The 18983-nt window shown below is 36.0% G+C and overlaps 1 protein-coding gene across 2 annotated transcripts in view; it reads right to left on the bottom strand.

Annotated features, from left to right (window-relative positions):
* The window catches only part of AQR (aquarius intron-binding spliceosomal factor), an 87279-nt gene that overhangs the window by 47061 nt on the left and 21235 nt on the right, over window positions 1-18983 (bottom strand). For both annotated transcript variants that reach the window (XM_005892469.2, XM_070378263.1), the window contains exons 9-16: window positions 18134-18210; window positions 15262-15326; window positions 14011-14127; window positions 12132-12245; window positions 10172-10275; window positions 7381-7483; window positions 4724-4844; window positions 2716-2857 (exon numbers count right to left, since the gene is read on the bottom strand). In XM_005892469.2, the coding sequence (XP_005892531.1) occupies window positions 2716-2857; window positions 4724-4844; window positions 7381-7483; window positions 10172-10275; window positions 12132-12245; window positions 14011-14127; window positions 15262-15326; window positions 18134-18210 (843 nt within the window). The remainder of the gene's footprint in view (window positions 1-2715; window positions 2858-4723; window positions 4845-7380; window positions 7484-10171; window positions 10276-12131; window positions 12246-14010; window positions 14128-15261; window positions 15327-18133; window positions 18211-18983) is intronic.

The raw sequence follows: 18983 nt of genomic DNA, 5'->3' as shown, positions 1-18983 counted from the left end.
GAGCCATCAGGGAATATTTCTAAAAGTTGTTTCAAAAATTTTTAGAACAAATTAGATTTAAAAAAACTAAAGATAAGCAAATGATATCTACGCAAATGCTTTCTTTAGGGGACAATATTTAAGATATTGAAAAGATATTGCCATGAACGGGAGTAATCAAGGTAGATCTAATAACGAGAACCACTAACATGCAAATACTCATTATTGCTTCTTATACTAGTGCTTTAGCTTTTACATTAAATAGCGTATTTGGGAAATGTGTAATATTAAAAACTGCAGCAACACTCCAATATTGGAAAGTACTACCTAAAATCACATGCTTACCAAGATAAAGAAAATCAATATCCTAAGGCTTTTGTAAATAACAAAAAATTGTAAAACTACATGACATTAAAGAGTGAAACTAATTAAAAATAAAGTTTGCTATTCCAAAGACTTGGTTAGTACTGAAACAGTTTCTAAAAGGCAATGTGTGTGTGTGTGTGTTAGTTGTTCAGGCATGTTCGACTTGGCGATCTCATGGACTCGCCCTCCAGGCTCCTGTCTGTGGAATTCTCTAGGCAAGAATATCGGAGTGGATTGCCATTCCCTTCTCCAGGGGATCTTCCAGACTCAGGAACTGAACCTGGGTCTCCTGCATTTCAAGCAGATTCTTTACCATCTGAGCCACCAAGGAAGCCCCTTAAAAAGGCATTACCTTGAGCATAAAAGCTTCTGTAATAATTTTCTATCACCTTCTCCATTCTTTACAACTTTAATATAGTTGATAGACCATAAAATTCATTCATTGTAAATGTGTAATTCCGTAATTTTCAGTAGATTTATAATGTTGTTCATTCATCACCACAATCCAATTACAGAATATTTTCATCATGCTTTAAAAGATCCCCCTCATCCACTTTAGTCAATCCTGTTCCTACTCCTAAGCAACCACTAGTCTACTCTCTCCAATTCCTTCCCTCTTTATAAAATCTACCTGCAACACGAGGTATTAAAAGTATAGATTTCTGACCCTCATAAGCACATCCTCTTATACTGCTCACAGCCTGAAAGTATGATTAGAACTGTGTAATGAGTAACAATGCCTCTACTACTTTTCCTCCTTCAAGACATGAAACAGAAAGAAGACCCACCCTTTTAGACCTCATTATTTTTAACAGTTTTCAATGATGGGCAGAAAAATAAATTTTTCAAAATTTAGAAAAACTTATTATCAGAAGTTATCTCCAAAAAGACATATGTTCTACTCATAGAAAATAATGTAAGCTAAAAAATTACTTTATTAATAAACCATAAGAACTGTTAAGTATTTATTACTTTATTTGGCATTTAAGTAAAGTATAAGTGCATTCTACTTGATGAACTGCTACCTATAAAGTCCCTACTTTGCAAAATGATCAAAATTTGGTCCAGAATCTGAACATATAAGTGTAAGGTAACCATAAATTGTAAGGCAGCTTTCTGATCAAGCACTCCCCCGGGGTCCAAACAATGGGCAGTGATTTCAGCAAAGCTGTGGGCAGAGATGATCAGCCAGAGAGTATACAAATCTCACAGTGCTGGCCTGCCCACTGACTCAACTGATTATTAAGTCAAAAATACTTTATGCTGTGTTTTACAATCTCACCCAGAATAACTTTCCACATAATGATTAATTAAAAAATAGAACTGTGTATGAAATAAAATATGGAAATGAAAAAAAAAGGATCATAATCACAGTGTCCATGCAGCTCTCTGTAATTAGTCAGGAGAGAAGCCTGGAAGATACCTGAATCAGTTCACATTTAAAACACATTAAGCTTTTCACAAAGAATGCAGTATAATTATATATATATATGTCTGCATGGGATGACACTCATGTGATGAAAAATTCATTTTATAGAATTCTTTTACTCGTTTTCAGTCATTTGTGATATGTAACTTATTGCCGGTAACAATTTCATACTTCAAATGAAACAGTGAATGAAGGGCATTTACCCAAAGTCAGTCATGTCTGAAAAGCAAAACTAACCATCACAAATCTTATAATGCAGAACTGCCTATAACAGAATGAAAGGCTTTTCCTAGCTAAAGGAGTTCCAGATGTAAGCTAGCAGGTGGAAAGTTGAGTTTGGGCCAGAAAAGTTCCTCAAATAATGGAACCTACTCAACAGGCCCTAAAAGTGAGGGCTGACGATTCCGTCTCTTCAAGGCAACCTATGGAGGGAGGGCCAGGGAAGATTTTCCAACAGTCTGCTCTGTGCAATATTCAGCTATGCCCCTCATCTCCTGCCAGGTCCTTTAGAGAGGCTGACCGAGACTAGTGGTGACAGCCGCAAGAGCAGTTGGGGTAACAGAATACCCCTTTATCATAAGCTTCTTCCAGGACTTAAACTGCCCTGCCTAGTACACGCCTGCTGGCCAGCCCATCCCCTCCCCTCTTTACCCTTTTACTATCGCCTGACTTACTCCCACTCCCACCCCACCTCCCAGAGCAGTGATCTCTCCTCCCTTTCCCTCAGTCTCACTCCCAAGTACCCAGAAACATATTTTCTATTTTAGTATTTTGGATATATCTAATTCACATTAAATAATTTCTCAAAGAATAAATATTTCATATTTTAAAGTGCATCTTCACCAGATGTATTATTTCCAAATACATGTGTGAGGTTTCTGACAGAAGTATGTCAGCCACTGTTTGCATCTCTTTGTTGCAAGTGGAACCAATTTACTAACCATGGCTTCATTCTGCTGACACTATCCTCGATGTCTTGCCTAATTTCATAAGTTGATTCTAAGCGGAAGAGATTGAAGTTCCTTAGGAGGTAATCATGAAGGGTCAAAAACTGCAAATTCAACTTGGGAAGAGCAAGACAACCTGAAAAGGAAAATAACATACATATTGAATTTTTCTTTTTTTTTACTATTAAATTAGGTTCTTAACAAATTTGTGGTGCCTTTATAAAGGCACCACAAATTTGTTAAGAACCTAATTTAATAATATTTAAAATAGAGCATATTTGAAAAGGTCTTATTTTTGTTTCCATACAGAAACTGAAACCAAGTTAATGAATGCCATATATTAAGATTGGGAATAAGGATGAATTTCATTAATATATGTAGTCTGTACATCTATGACTCATATGCAAACAGTACTTCTAAACAGTGTTTAAAGATACTTAAAAGAACTGACACAAGTGGTCTAAAAAATTCTTTCCTTACCACCTAATTTACATTTGGCAAATCTCAAAGGAAATAATGCTACCATAAACACAGCCCATGACCAAATTTACCAAGGAAACTGAATTAGCATATTATATTACACAACTCTATCTTCAGTGATCACCACTGTGTTCTGAACCTTTGCCTTTCTGATAGACTTTAAGGATAAGGCATTGACTTTATGTTATTCCTGGAATTCCTTTCCTTCTCTGACAATGTTAATGAATACAATTTTTTCCATTACCCTCATGTAACACTATTTACCTTGGATAATAAATAACCAAGCACTCAGCACTTACATCAAAAGGTCAAAAAAGAACCCCAAAATACATTTACAGTGACATAACTAAAGTTACACTTATAGCATTATTCGGTCTCCTTAAAACACAGCTTTATGGGCACATTTTATACAGCATGATGCACACACACACACACACACACACATACCACTATTCATTAGGGAATGCTTAAGTTTAATAAATTCTTAATGCTAAGCATTCAAAACACTGAATAGTTTCTAGCTTCTACAGTTGCACTTGAGGGTACCAGAAAATTACCCTAATGTATGAAGAGTACATCATGAGAAATGCTGGGCTGGATGAAGCACAAGCTGGAATCAAGATTGCTGGGAGACATATCAATAACCTCAGATATGTAGATGACACCACCCTTATGGCAGAAAGTGAAAAAGTACTAAAGAACCTCTTGATGAAAGTGAAAGAGGAGAGTCAAAAAGTTGGCTTAAAACTCAACATTCAGAAAACGAAGATCATGGCATCTGGTTCTGTCACTTTATGGCAAATAGCTGGGGAAACAATGGAAACAGTGACAGACTTTATTCTTTTGAGCTCCAAAATCACTCCAGATGGTGACTGCAGCCCCGAAATTAAAAGACGCTTGTTCTTTGGAAAAAAAATTATGACCAACCAAGACAGCATATTAAAATGCAGAGACATTACTTTGCCAATAAAGGTCTGTCTAGTCAAAGCTATGGTTTTTCCAGTAGTCTTTTATGGATGTGAGAGTTGGACTATAAAGAAAGCAGAGCACCAAAGAGTTGATGCTTTTGAACTGTGGTGTTGGATAAGACTCTTGAGGGTCCCTTGGACTGCAAGGAGTTCCAACCAGTCCATCCTAAAGGAAATCAGTCCTGAATATTCATTGGAAGGACTGATGCTGAAGCTGAAACTCCAATACTTTGGTCATCTGATGTGAAGAACTGACTCATTTGAAAAGACCCTGATGCTGGGAAAAATTGAAGGCAGGAGAAGGGGACGACAGAGGATGAGATGGTTGGATGGCATCACCGACTCGATGGACATGCATTTGAGTAAACTCTGGGAGATGGCAATGGACAGGGAGGCCTGGAGCGCTGCAGTCCATGGGGTAGTGAAGAGTCGGACTCAACTGAGAGACTGAACTGAACTGACTGATATAGCAAATAGAAGTATGTTCAGGTAGATATGATGACTTCTACACTAACTTTCATGTTACATCTGAATGCTGTACTTCATTACCATACCTTCCCCAGAATAGTATTCAGTTGGGACAATATTTTCATCCCATATGATCTTCTCAGTTGGATACAGAGGCATCTGGTTCAACTGCTGAATCTGAGAAATTCGACGCTCATGACGAGACACCTAAAAGAAACAAGTTTAGGAAGAAAGTCAGAAACATCTTTCTTTAATCAAAATAACTTATTAAAAAATTCTCCATGAAGTATGGAATGAGACATTTCATATTTTTCATAAAACTTAACAAGAGATGCTTTTTCCTTTTTCCACGTTCTCCATAAATCAAATACGAAAGAGGTACTGATTGTGATGAACTTTGGAGTTTGGCAGATCTGAGTTTAACTCCCAGCACCTCTACTTACGGGCTCTGTGGATGCTGGGCAAGTTACTGCAAACTCCCTGATTTTAATTTCCTTTTCAGTAAAACAGATTAACTCCCCTCTTAGGTTTCCTATAAAAATGAAATGGAATCCTGTAAAACAGTGTCAGAGAGCTCGGCACACGCCGAGACCTTAAAAAAGAGAATGCTATAGCACACGGCACTCATTAATGGAAGAACAAGATGGGGGCCCTAAGTCCTAGTTACGGTTTTCATTCTTGTACTAACTGGTTAAACAGTCTGGGTAAGTTTAGTAATAACTTGGCTTCAGTAGTCTTTGTAAAATGAGAATGAGAGAGCTGGACTTAATGATCTCTATGTACCCCTCCACTGTTAATATTTTAGAGATCTATCTCAAATACAGAAATAAGTGTGTTACCTAGTTAAGAGATACTAAAATAATATTTGAAAAATGTGTCACATTCTTTTCAGTAAAGATAGTATTGTTTTAGAAAAGAAGACACTGTACTATTATGTAAAGAATATGCATATTCTAACTTTTTAATCATAATTTGGTTGGCTATTAGTAGAATTCAAAGCCTGTGAAAATCTTTTAAGAGAGGGAGAAAATGAAAGATAATGATATCGCACTATAAATTTTTAAAACCGTTTTCTTTTCACATAACTATTTACATTTTAAGGATGAAATTTTAGCTGTAAGACCCTAAAAGGCATAGACAGGATCAATTTTATACTCAAACCTATTTTCCATTAGAAAGGTTCCTGGAAAAATCTTCATTTCTTTCTATAGTAAGGATTTATTATTAATCTCCAAAACCTGACTTACCAGAGAAGATTTTACATTGTCAGAAAATAGGACAAGGAATTTTTAGAAAGCACTTCCAGTCAGAGACAATGAAAAGTGATTTGTAAGAAGGCAGGCAAAGAAAGTGACCCAAGACACACAATTCATCCAAGTGAGTATATGGATAAAAAGTAGTTTTCATACTTGGTTAATTTAAAACCCTTCCCAAGAATTTCTCTCCAAATGGCATTAAACACCTGTCACCAGGCTTAAAACACCTGCTACCAATAGTTTCCTGTTACTACCCAAAAACAAGCATATCATCTTCCTCTTTACAGTAAGGAACTGTGTTTTAAACCTTATATTAGCTTGAAATATATCTCAAAACCATTTGCCTATTATTATGTATAAAAAAAAGATATATACAACACACCTCCATGCAGTGAAAGTTTATATAGGTATAAAAATATGTTTGAAACATACAAAAGACAACTCATTCTTATAGTAATCAGGAAACAGAGAATTAAAATAAGCTTTTTAAAAATAAAAAACAAAAACCATGAGACTCCATTCAGGAGCCGCTTTAGGCATTACTGATGCATGAGACTGGCAAAACTGGGAAACTCATAACGTCCAATGCTGAAAAGAGCTTAAGGAGACAGACTCTGACACACTGTTGATGGGAACACACAGCTTCTGAAGGACAGTTAGACTACATCTTTTATCTTTTAAATAAGCACATGCTTCAGTCAAATAATTTCACTTCTAGGCACCTCTCCTAAAGGCCCACATCTGAGCACAAAGGGGCCTATATCAAGACTGCATCATTATTTGTAAGAGTGAACACTGCAAACAGCCTAGATCCTCATGGTAAGGTACAGTTAAATAATCATCCTCTTTAGGAAATATTTCATGGAAGTTTAAAACATAAGGTATATCCATTTCCCTCAAGTTTGCTATGAATCTAAAACTGCACTAAAAAAATAAAACTTTACAAAAGGCTTGAGTTAATGCTCAAACTAATACTCATTTCCCAAAATGACTGAGGAAGTGATAATTTTCTCTATTTCTAAACATTCATGAATTCTCTAGTGATAAAGGTATGGTTTAATATTTGAGGTGCTATATTTAAGTAATAATGTTAAAAATAAACAGATAAATGATATGAATACATATATTATCCATGTATGTGTGTTTGTGTAAATGTAAACTGTGATCACTTAAAGGCAGAAATGCTGTCGGTCATCTCTGTATCCCCAACGTCTTTAATCCAGTGCTTGACATAGATGTTGCTCATAAATGTCTGCATGGAATGAATCCACACCAGAAATCAGTTTTAAGAGGTAAGAGACTTGAAAAAAGTAATCTAAGAGATGAAAAAGAAATCTGACAAAGTCAAATGCTGATATGATCCAAACCAGGTAAAAGAATCAACCAATTTTTTAGCCCAGAAAAAAAATCTCTACCAACCTACATCTTTAAGAATGATTCAAAAAGGTAGGAAAAACACGCATAATTCAAGGAACACTAATATTTACCAACAATTCTAGAAGAAACCCTTTATCAAAAGTCGTGTCTTCAGCTTTAGGAAGGGTTGGTAACAAGCAGAGGTATGATGCCACCTGGTGGAGGGTATTGGAACTGCAGAATAAAAATATTGAGATCAGAATATTGTCTTATAACTTGACTTTTGAAAAGTAATTTTACAGGCTGCTTGAAAAGTTTTACCTAGAAAATATAATCCTATGACACAGCAACAAATATATGAAATCATATATGAATATTAAACCTCTAATACAGACTTCTCAAAGTCTTCTGCAAACCTCTCATAGTCCCTAGATCTTTTCAGGGAGGTTTCAAGGACATTTTTTCATATCAATACCAAGACATTATTTGGGCTTTTTCTCACTGTCTTTACATGTATAGTGACAGTGCAAATGTGACGGTGGGTAAAACTGGCGGCCTGGATCAAGGAAGTGGCACCATCCAGTGCTGTAAGAAGTGATCATGGCATTCCTGCTGCCATAGTCATTTTTTTTAAAAAGTGAAAGTGAAGTTGCTCAGTTGTGTCCGACTCTCCGACTCTTTGCGACCCCGTGGACTATAACCCACCAGGCTCCTCCGTCCATGGGATTCTCCAGGCAAGAATACTGGAGTGGGTTGCCATTTCCTTCTCCAGAGGATCTTCCTGACCCAGGGATCAAACCCAGGTCTCCCACATTATGGGCAGATGCTTTAACCTCTGAGCCACCACTCTGGCTCTTTTTAAAAAAGTCAATTTTAAAAATGTCCATGATGAAACAGCAAAGATTTATTAATGTTATTAAATGTGGACTTAAGTATCTGTTTTTTAGAAATTCTGTGCAACAGAACAGGAAGTACATACTTTGTACACGCTTTTTACTTGAAAGAATGACTGACAACTATGGTTATTCAGATCTGAATAAGGGCAAAAAATCTGACTTCCCTGGTGGCTCAGATGGTAAAGCGTCTGTCTACAATGCGGGAGACCTGGGTTCGATCCCTGGGTCGGGAAGATTCCCTGGAGAAAGAAATGGCAACCCACTCCAGTACTCTTGCCTAGAAAATCCCATGGACGGAGGAGCCTGCTGCAGGCTACTGCCCATGGGGTCGCAAAGAGTCGGACACGACTGAGTGACTTCACTTTCACTTTCTTTCACTTTCAGAAAATCTGAACAATAATAAACCTGTCACTTCAATGAAAATAACAGTTTTGACAACTATGAATAAAGCTACTATATAAGTCTCTGGACAGATTTTTCTGTAAATCTAAGTTTCCATTTCTCTTGGGTATGTCTGAGAACACTAGATCACACAGTAAGTGCATGCTAAACTGTGTAAGCAACTATCAAATTTTTCCCAAAGTGGCACGACCACTTTGAATTCTCGTCAGCAATATATAAGAACTGCAATTGTTCCACATCTTTGTTAAGACTCAGTACCTTGTTGCTTTTATAAACGATTCTAATAGGTCTGTAATGGTATCTCATTTTGGTTTAAGTTTGCTTTTCCCTAATAACTAATAATGCCAAATGATACTAGTATCTTTCTATAGACTCACTGAAATCTACATATCTTCTTTGGTGAAGTACCTGCTCAAATCTACAGCCATTAAGTTGTCTTCTTGTTACTAAGACATCTGGATACTAGTCCATTATCAGATATGAATTTAGCCAGTATTTTCTCCCAGTATGGGGCTTCTCTTTTCATCCTCTTAACAATGTCTTTCAAATGGAAATTTCAAATTTTGACCAAGTCCAGTTATCAATCTTTTCCCTTTATGGACTGTGCTTTGGTATCTATGGAAAACTTTGTACAAAGCACAATGACAAAGATTTTCTCCTATACTTCTTGTTAAGTTTTAATTGTGATATTTAAGTCTATGATTTATTTTGAGTTAATCTGTGTATATGATATGAGGAATTGGTCAAGTTTCATAGTTTGCATATGGATGTCCAATTGTTCTGGCACCACTGCTGAAATTAGCCTTTTCCCATTGAGTTGACTTGTCACCTGAGTCAAAAACCAATTAATCATATATTTGTGGTCTGTTTCACTCGACTCTGTTTCAGTGATCCACGTCTACCTTGTTTTCAATACCACAATGTCTTGATTACTGTGAATTTATAGTAAGTTTTGAAGTTAGGTAGTAGAAATCCTCTAACTTTGTTTTTTTAAAAATGGTTTTGACTATCTTAGTTCCTTTGCCTTTCCATATTCGTTTTAGAGAAAGCTTGGCAATTTCTATAAAATTTCCTGCTGAGATTTTGACTGGAACACACTTATATCTATAGATGAATTTGGGTAGAATTCGTATCTTAGCTGAGTCCTCATTACAAGACCAAAAAAGTTCTACATGCATGAAGATGAATGCTATCTACACTTGAAGTGATCAATTTCATAATAAATATAAATATTAAATCATTACATTATATATATGAAACTAATATAATGTTTTATGTCAATTACTCCTCAAAAAAAAAAAAAATTAGGGCTCAGAAATCAGACAACCAACTACTTAGGTTCAAACCCGATGACCTAGGAAAACTGTATAAGTTATAAAAAATATAAAAAGAAAGATATGACAAAGAAAAAAAAAAATTTTTTAAGACAAAAATATAAATTTTACAAAAAAGAGAGATGTATAATTATATTTAAGTGACCCAAAGATAAGAAAAGCTAGAGAGAAGCTAGTTTTAACTGTCAATAAATGGTAGTGCAACAAATAATATCACCTAAAGCAGTGCAAAAATAACTAAAAGCAAATAAAGAAAATTAAAATCCAGTCGTCCTTTCATACTGCCTTACCTAAGAGGTCCAAAAAACTTGACCAAGGATTCCCGAGTATCTACTTCTGCCACATTTGAGAGAGCAAAATCATAGAGTTCAGGGAAATGTGCAAAAGCAGCTCTCTAGAAAAGAACAGAAAAAAAAAATTAATGCCTACATATAACAACTTACTGCACAACAGAAAAAATATTTTAAAAAAATATTAATGCACTTCTCTTTCTTATATGCTTCTCAAATGTGACCTCTGCCTTGTTCAAAAGCACTAAATACAATGGGAAAAGAAAACAGAATTGTTCCAGCAAGAGTGTAAAACCAGAGTCAATGTTCAGTTTTTGATTTCTAAAGTCACATTTTGAATATACATGATAAGACCCAGGAAGGCCAGCTTCACTGACAGGAAACGACAAAAAACAGAACAAAACACTTCATTATTAAGAACTGGCTTAAAAAAATAAATAAAATAAAGAACTGGCTTAACAAAACTAAAAGGAAGTCTCAAGGGCAACTCCCACTGAAGAGGTATCTGAGGGAGGGGCCTACAGCTTAGTGTGCATGCACCCTGCTTGACTTTGGAACTCAGGAAAGAGAGGCCCTTCCAGGGTAACACTTCCAATCAACATGGGGTAAGCTGCAAGAAAACAGAAAGAGCAGCATTATGCTGATTTGATTAAGTGTGTGAGAGGTAACATCTCTAGTCCTCCTTAATGCCAAGGTAAAAGTTCCACAAGTTTTTAAGTTCCCTGTAGAGGATTGCACAAAAGCTTGCCAAGGTTATGGATAACGGCCTGCCATGAGATTACCATAGACAATGGCAAAATGACCCTGCACCAAGCCTGCAAGTGAGTTCCCCAAGCTAGAAGATGAAGCAGTCAGCTCCCAGGAGGACTCCGGCACCATCAAGATCAAGCACTGGGACCCTGTCAGTAGGCTGACAAACAGCCTCCAAGAGACCAATCATTGAGCCTTGCCGGTGCCAAGAGAACAGCACACACCACACCAGCCATGGTCACTTCTAGGGCAGAGGCAGAGGAACAAAAACACTAACCCTCTGAGAAAAGCAGGAAAAGATATCTGAGTTGGGACTGTGTGCAGGAAGAGCAATGACCTTGAGAGACAGTGGACCTGATGGTGAAAGATAATCTGAACTTAAGTTTGGCTGTGTCTGTACAGGTTCCCTGCCCTCCTCCCCGCAAAAGACTCTTTAAAAGGTTAGGATCTCAATTACTTTAAATTGAGAAATAAAAGTCTCTTTCTGCCACCAGAGGAAATGGAGTTCAAGAGCAAAATGAGCTCAGTAATAAAAACAAAGGTACTTTTAGGGCATATCTGAGCTGCATTGGTAAATTTCAGTACCATTACATGCCTTTATCTTTAAAATGTATGAAGTATGCACATCTACTTTGTCAAGTTGAAATACTCTTTCATAAAATAAAGTTGATATTTAAATGTACCAAGTTTGCCCAATAACTAATATTTTTTGACTGTCAAATATCAATATACTGATTCTCAAGACTGAGGACTATAAAAGAAAACTTTCTTTTTCATAAATCCATCAGAATTAGCAATATTTTAAAAATTCAAGATGAGCATACTATTAAATAAGTACCTTTCCTATTTGCACTATAAAGCTAAAAAGCTAAGTCACTTCAGTCGTGTCCGATTCTGTGTGACCCCACAGACTGCAGCCCACCAGGCTCCTCTGTCCCTGGGATTCTCCAGGCAAGAATACTGGAGTGGGTTGCCATTTCCTTCTCCAGTGCATGAAAGTGAAAAGTGAAAGTGAAGTCGCTCAGTCGTGTCTGACTCTTCGAGACCCCATGGATTGCAGCCAACCAGGCTCCTCCGTCCATGGGGTTTTCCAGGCAAGAGTACTGGAGTGGGGTGCCATTGCCTTCTCCATTTGTACTATATAAAACCTAAATTATTTATGACACAACTTCATGGAACAGATGCAAAGGCTATAATGCATTTCACTTACCTGGAGAGAAGTGATTCTATCATAGTGAATAGTTGTCATCTCATTCTCTGTCAGAGCGTTTCCAGTCTGGTCGTTAATCTCAAAACCAGTATAGAACTTAAGCATGTCCAAGAGCTGAAAGGAGACACTTAAATTAACAAACTGTGCAAACATGAGAGCAAGAAGGCCGAAACAGACACTATTAAAAATAATAAATAAGTCCACATACCTTCTTAGAGGTACCAAAAAGCTTTGGAATGTAAACACTACAGCAAACATTTCAGAACGTGTACAAATGTTTTATTTAGGTGAGAATAAAGTACACACAGTGAATAAATTGTTAAGTCTATCTCATATACTTGGTCTACGTCTACAGGGAAGAACTTAAAACTGCAATCCCAATACTAAAGAAACATTAAGGAACTAATCAAAGGAAGTCAATCATTTTAATGGGAAAAAAAAACCTCTCTACATCACTGTAAATATATGGACCCATACAATTAGCAGGAACTCCTGAGGGTTTATGCCACTCAGAATTTTCTGATGAGAATTTTGCAATTCACAATTAGTGATACTCTTCTCTATATTGAAAAAAAATAGCAAGGTAAGAGGAAAAGCTAAGTTATTCGTTCCTCTCTTCAGTCTCCATGGCCATCAAGCCCTTTCTTTGGCTTAGTTCCTGCGACTGCTGAAGGCCTCCTTTCCCCCTGTGATGGCAGCATCAACAGAATTTGGGGCTGCATCTGCCCCCCATTTTTATTATTCTTAATTCTAACCTACAGCAAATCAGATATTAGGATTTTTTTAAATCAAAGTTTTATCGGAGTATGGTTGATTTACAATGTTGTGTTAGTTTTGGCTATCTAGCAAAGTGAATCAGTTATACATGCACATACATTCACTCTTTTTAGATTCTTTTCCCAAATAGGTCATAACTGAGTACCAAGTAGAGTGTTCTGTGCTGTATAGTAAGTTCTTATTAGTTATACACAGTAGTGTGTATATGGCAGTCCCATCTCCCAATTTATTCCCCCTCCCCAATATTAGGATTACTTAATGTATTTTAATACATGCAACCAATCACTGGGTAAAATTTAGTATGAGAATAGGAAAAGAAGGAATGCTCACAGACACCAGATAAGAGTTTTTAGGAGAGTATGTAAATATATACAAAAATTTTATCTCCAGCTGTGACCACACCAAAGGCAAGTGTTAGAAGTTTGTTAGAAGACTTTTCTTCTGGATGACATTATAGGAAATGGGAAACCCTACTACTCTGTCTTCCTACACAAAGCAGTAAACCAAATGCACTTGCCTTTCAACCCAAGGCAGCAGACGAAGCATATGCACACTTCCACTTTACCAACCGCCCCGTCACCATCACCTCATGGAAAGAGAGCCATGACATTAGGCTCTTTGCTAATATTTAATGACATTAAATCACTTCGCTTGAAATTAATGCTTATCATCTATTTATAGTCCACAGTAGTCACTGACACAGAATCAAAATATATGAGCATGTGGAACTATATCATGCATAATTTAGCCCAATGATAACATCACATATTAACAAAAGTTTTATTTGAATTAACGATCCCCCTCAAACTTAATAATGCTTAATTGTTTTACTGTTTAATTAATAAAATGAGTATTTGGAAGAGAAAAAAAGATGATGATATAACATTAGTAGAGGTCACCTACACGAGAAGGCTTCCACTTTGTATATTAAGACTTGGTTTCAGTTTAAAATGACTAATTTGGAATTTACATCATTCAACTAAATATTTAGCAAAAATTTACTTTGTGCCATGCCCTGCTACTCCCGGTTGCATGGCAAAGGAAGAAAAAAATCAACTTAGAAATGAAAACAGTAAGTATATTCAGATACACCAATGATTACCTGGGAAAAAAGATGGCCATCCTCTTCTCTACGAACAAGATTGGAAAGGTAACAGTGAACCAAAACGTGGGAGTCATCCAGGATGGTATTAAACCAGCGTCTTGTGGGGAGTAGGGCCTAGACAAAATAATCACCAGAGCAGTAAGTCTGCATGCTCTCCCAGCAGGAGGTGAAGTCCACTGACACTCAGTGCAGGAGTGTTAATCACATACAGAGTACCCTCAGCCCCTCAAAAGACACTGCACAAGGCAAAGGGTCTAGTCCATGCTGCAAATGAACTCAGTGGTCATGTTACTAAACAAAGTACAGCACTGGAAAAAAATCTCAGATTCTATCTTGGCCAGTAGTTTTGAAACAAAATCCTATGTCAAATCCCAATATATACTGTGTGTAGATTTCGAAATGGGGGAAAGGGAGTGAAAATCCCTAGCTGGAGATTCCTTTCTCAGTGTCTCCTTCCCACATCGTCCTGTGATAGTCAGCAAGATAATACTGAGAAATTATGACAAACATAGTTCAGAAACCACTAATCTGGTCAAATACCCTCATGTTAAAGGGGAGGTTATTGAGATCCTCAGAGATTGTAATTTCTAGCAGAACTTGAATCTGAATGAAGATCTCATGAATGACAGCTAGTCTAGTACTCTAATCTTCATGTCTAGAAACCACCCTAGCTCTCCCAATAAGAAATGAAGAAAAAGGATTTTCTTTCAACTTCCTGCATTAAAAAGGGAGAGGAAATGAAAGGAAATGAATCCAGTTTTACACGAGCTCTGCATCTGAACTTTGCATCAAAATCTTGCACCTAGTGCATGAAATTTTTATTTTAAGAATCTTAATTTTAAAAATTGACAATAGCAAGCAGCTATATCTTTCTTCATCAACAATAGCAGGCACAGTTAGAAAAGTAAGATGATTTAAAAGATGGCCATAAACCTATGACTTCAGCTTTTTAAAACTCTATGAAAGGGTAATTAACTGTGACAGAAAATAACTTGCCCTTGCTGGACTCATGTTGATTTACTAAATGAGGTTTTTAATACAAACACAGCCCTTTGACAGTCATCTGAAACTTCAAGAGTCAATCACTTTAGACTTTCTTCTCTATAAGACACTTGAAATAGGTACAAACAAACTAAGGCCAGTTTGAGGTGATAATATTTCATAAATAGTCATGGGTTTAATCTTACATATATAATCATTAGCTTCCTTAATGATTATGTAACGGAAAAATCACTGCACACTTCTTACCTCTAGATCAATCATAAGTTCAATAAATCTTTCACAGTAATGAACTTTGTCCATAGTGACAGGATCTAAACATAAGAGAGAAAACATGTTAAAACTTTCTTACTTAGGTCACTCTATGGTACTATATCTTAAAACTGGCAGTTATTTAGTTATTTAAACAAGGTTATTCATCTCATTCATCAGAATTGGACTGTGATTCAGAGTACAGACCTCACATATTTTCAAAAAGGGCAGGCCTTACCCTTACATTAAGCTCTATAAGTAGGAGAAAATGAAAAACATAGCTTGCATCAGAGACACATTTTAAAAATCAGACCTGCAAACATATTTCTAAAGTGTTTTTTTAAGAACATTTTCATTTTTAAAATAAGTACAACTTTGTGACATGATATACTTTCAGAGTACAAATCTCTTTTTTTTCTAATGTCAGAAAATGTTCTGCTATTTTACCATCTGAAACCATCCTGCCAAGATTGTTTCAATTGAAAAGGAGAAAAACTTAGGGTCCCTAGTCTAAGGACTCCCAGCAGTGAATAACCCAGTGCTAGACCTACAGAAGGTGTCCTACAAATGCTTTATTTGAATTTATTTAAATCTACTTATTTATTTGTTGTACATAGGCAAATAGAAGGCTTTATGTGAAGGAAGAATATGGATACTTTTGTAAGTAACATATGCCCGTAATTCAAACCCTAAAATAACATAACTATAGAATTTCACAGCTAGAAAAGATCTCAGACAACATCTTACTCGCTCTTCATCTTATAGGTGAGAAACTAAGGACCAGAGGAAAACGACTTGATTTTTGGCTGGTTAGAAGTGGAATCCAGTTTTCTGAGTCACAGCCTAGGTCATACAGTTGCTAAAACTAAAGAATTTAAATGAGTGACTTTTAAATTAAATCCGTTCAAACTGGTCCTCTGTTGTATCTTCTGTTCTTATTACTGGCAAAGGAAAATAATTTTGTCCAAAATTTAAAAATGAGCAAAATCTGTATTCCATATTTTTATTTATAGCTTGAGAAAATTACTGGAAATGGCCTATTTAAAATTAGAACATGATGCTTGGCACTCAATTTCTGAGTTCTGGTGGATAAAGCTGCATATTTTTATACTAATTGGCCCTACGAGGCATGCTGTTCAGAGCTGAAGCCCTGTTATTCCAATTTTGGACACCAATAAATTCTTATCACTTGCTTTTTATGTGTACTGTGTTCTTTCCTTCTTTTGATAGCAGCCCTGACATTTCAAATCATCCTACACAGATTTCCTTTATAACAACTGATGTGGACAGTTGTTTGCAATAACCTTGCAAAATCGAACTACACTCAATCTTTTAAAAATTAGTTTTCTGTTTTCTAACTATATAATCCATCTGGTTTTATGCCCTTTCTAAACTGGCACACTATTTTCATCTCTGTTGCTTCCTTTGCCAGCAAGTTAATAAATTTTGATTAAAGCTCAAGATCAATCTAAGAAATTTTGTTTTCTGACAACATATTATGACAATGGCAACATTTAGTGCTTTGTGAGTCATTAAAATTTCTGCAGGCCCTATATTGTTATATTTACTTGACTTTCAGACCTTTCTAGATGCCATCAGTTTTTTGAGGGTGCGAGGTGGTGGGGTGCTGCCACAGTGCATGGCTTGTAGGGTCTTGGTTCCCTGACCAGAGGCTGAACCTGAGCCCAAGGTAGTGCAAGTGCCAAGACCCACCTGCACTGTGGACCAGGGGGTTCCCAACCTGACACTAACTGTTATACATCACTGCTTCTCATTATTATCATTTGGTCAAGGAAACCCAATCTAAGTCCTCTTTCCAGGTTCATGGTGCTTAACTGAAAGATTTAAATATATAAAAATTAGGTGACAGATTATAAGCATATGACAATTTTTTCTTTATACTAATACTGGTAGTAATAATATACCCCAAATCTGGTACCATAAATTGGCATCTGTAGCATTATTATCTATTCCTCACTGAATTACAGGTGTGACTTCCAGCTGTAAACTATTACTTGATGAAAGTCAACATTTATAAGTACACATTGTTGTATTTTAGTTTAAACAAAGCTACAATCTCTGATTCATATGTATGGTATAATCTCTGGTGCATATAAATGTGGTACACCTATTGAACTGTTCTTAGATTATATTTCAGTTAGAAAATAAAATATTAACAACCAATGATATATCATACATAGCATACACATACTTTTATTAAGTAAACAATACCCTATTTGCACTCACTAGATGCTTATGTCAATCTTGCCAACCCAGCAAAATGTAGTTAGATCCTCTTGGTACATCGAGCTCATACTCATATACACACATATATGTATCTATATACAGTGGATAATCATAATATATTTTGAAGTTTATACTCCACACAGTATATACTTCTATTTGTTTCATAATAAATGGGGACCACAATGGAGGAAAATACTTCCCATTTCATCTTGTAGCTTATATCTCAAAATAATCCTCCTTTTCTGCTCCTAAACAGTATTTGATATGGCTTGAAAACATTATTCAGTACCAAATTATAAATGCCACGTGGATAGGGTCTGTGCCTATCTTGTTCACCATGTCCTGGAAACCTTGTTCAAAACCTGTGTGTTATAAGGAAGCTCCAAAAATAATTGCTATATAAATGAACATTTCAATAACCATGCTGGTGCCCTTAAATGATATGAATTTCTATGGCAGTCACAATACTCAGACTGGTAGCATACTTGAAAAGGGAAGGACATAACTCCTTGTCAATATAATTTAAAATCATTTGGAGAGCAGTTTTTAGACTAAATATAAATACCAGATGGGCATCTGAATGGTAACTTCACAAATGAGCTGAGAAAAGGAAGATAGTTACCAGAAAGTGGGACTGATTTCAGCACAGAGATAAACTTCTGGATGAGTTGTGAAAGAAATCTTCTTTCTTGATAGGCTCTAAAATCAGAGAGATAACAAACAGGGAGCAAATTATTTTTGAGAAATAATTATTTCAAAAGTAAAACTTAAATGCTGAACAGCCTTTCTTATACTGCTCAAATTGTTTCATTTCTCTCTGAAATCAGGACCATAACTTAAACAGCTTCTTCCTTGACAGAAATACAGCATTACATGAAGAAAACAGGAGCCTCATTACTGGCCTAATAACAAGTGAAGAAAGTATCTCTGTCTTATAAAAGTTTTCACTTGTGATTTAAAGGTCAGGACTAGAAAGGAGTTTTCAAAATTTCATTTATAGTCTGCCTTCAACATTAAAAATCTAATACTTAAGTATGTAGTTGAAATGAGCAATTTCATACTTTAATATGCTTAAATTATTAAATAGAGTATTATAATGTATAAAAATTAACTGTTAGTTTAAAAAACAACTTTTTACTCATTACTAATTTAAGATGCACCATGTACCAACTATTCAAAAACCGGTCATCACATATTGGACAGCTACAAATGATTATGCCAGCCCTGCTGGAAATAACAAGGAGGGAAATGACTAAAATATACTTAAAATGACGACAAGTCATAAAATATAATCAGTAACACAAGCCAACATTAATTAGTAAAACTGCCCGACATTAACTGAGCACCTACTGTGCTAGGATCTGAGCTGTGCTAAGGACATCATACAAGATAGTCTAATGCTGACAGCAGTCCTACGCAACAGGTACTGTACTGTCCTGACTGCACACTGAGGCTCAAAGAGGCGCAGTAAC

The sequence above is a fragment of the Bos mutus genome, chromosome 10 (assembly GCF_027580195.1).
Source record: "Bos mutus isolate GX-2022 chromosome 10, NWIPB_WYAK_1.1, whole genome shotgun sequence".
NCBI classification, from domain to species: Eukaryota; Metazoa; Chordata; class Mammalia; order Artiodactyla; family Bovidae; genus Bos; species Bos mutus.
The sequence above is the reverse complement of the archived record's forward strand: the minus strand, read 5'-3'. Positions and strand labels throughout refer to the sequence as shown.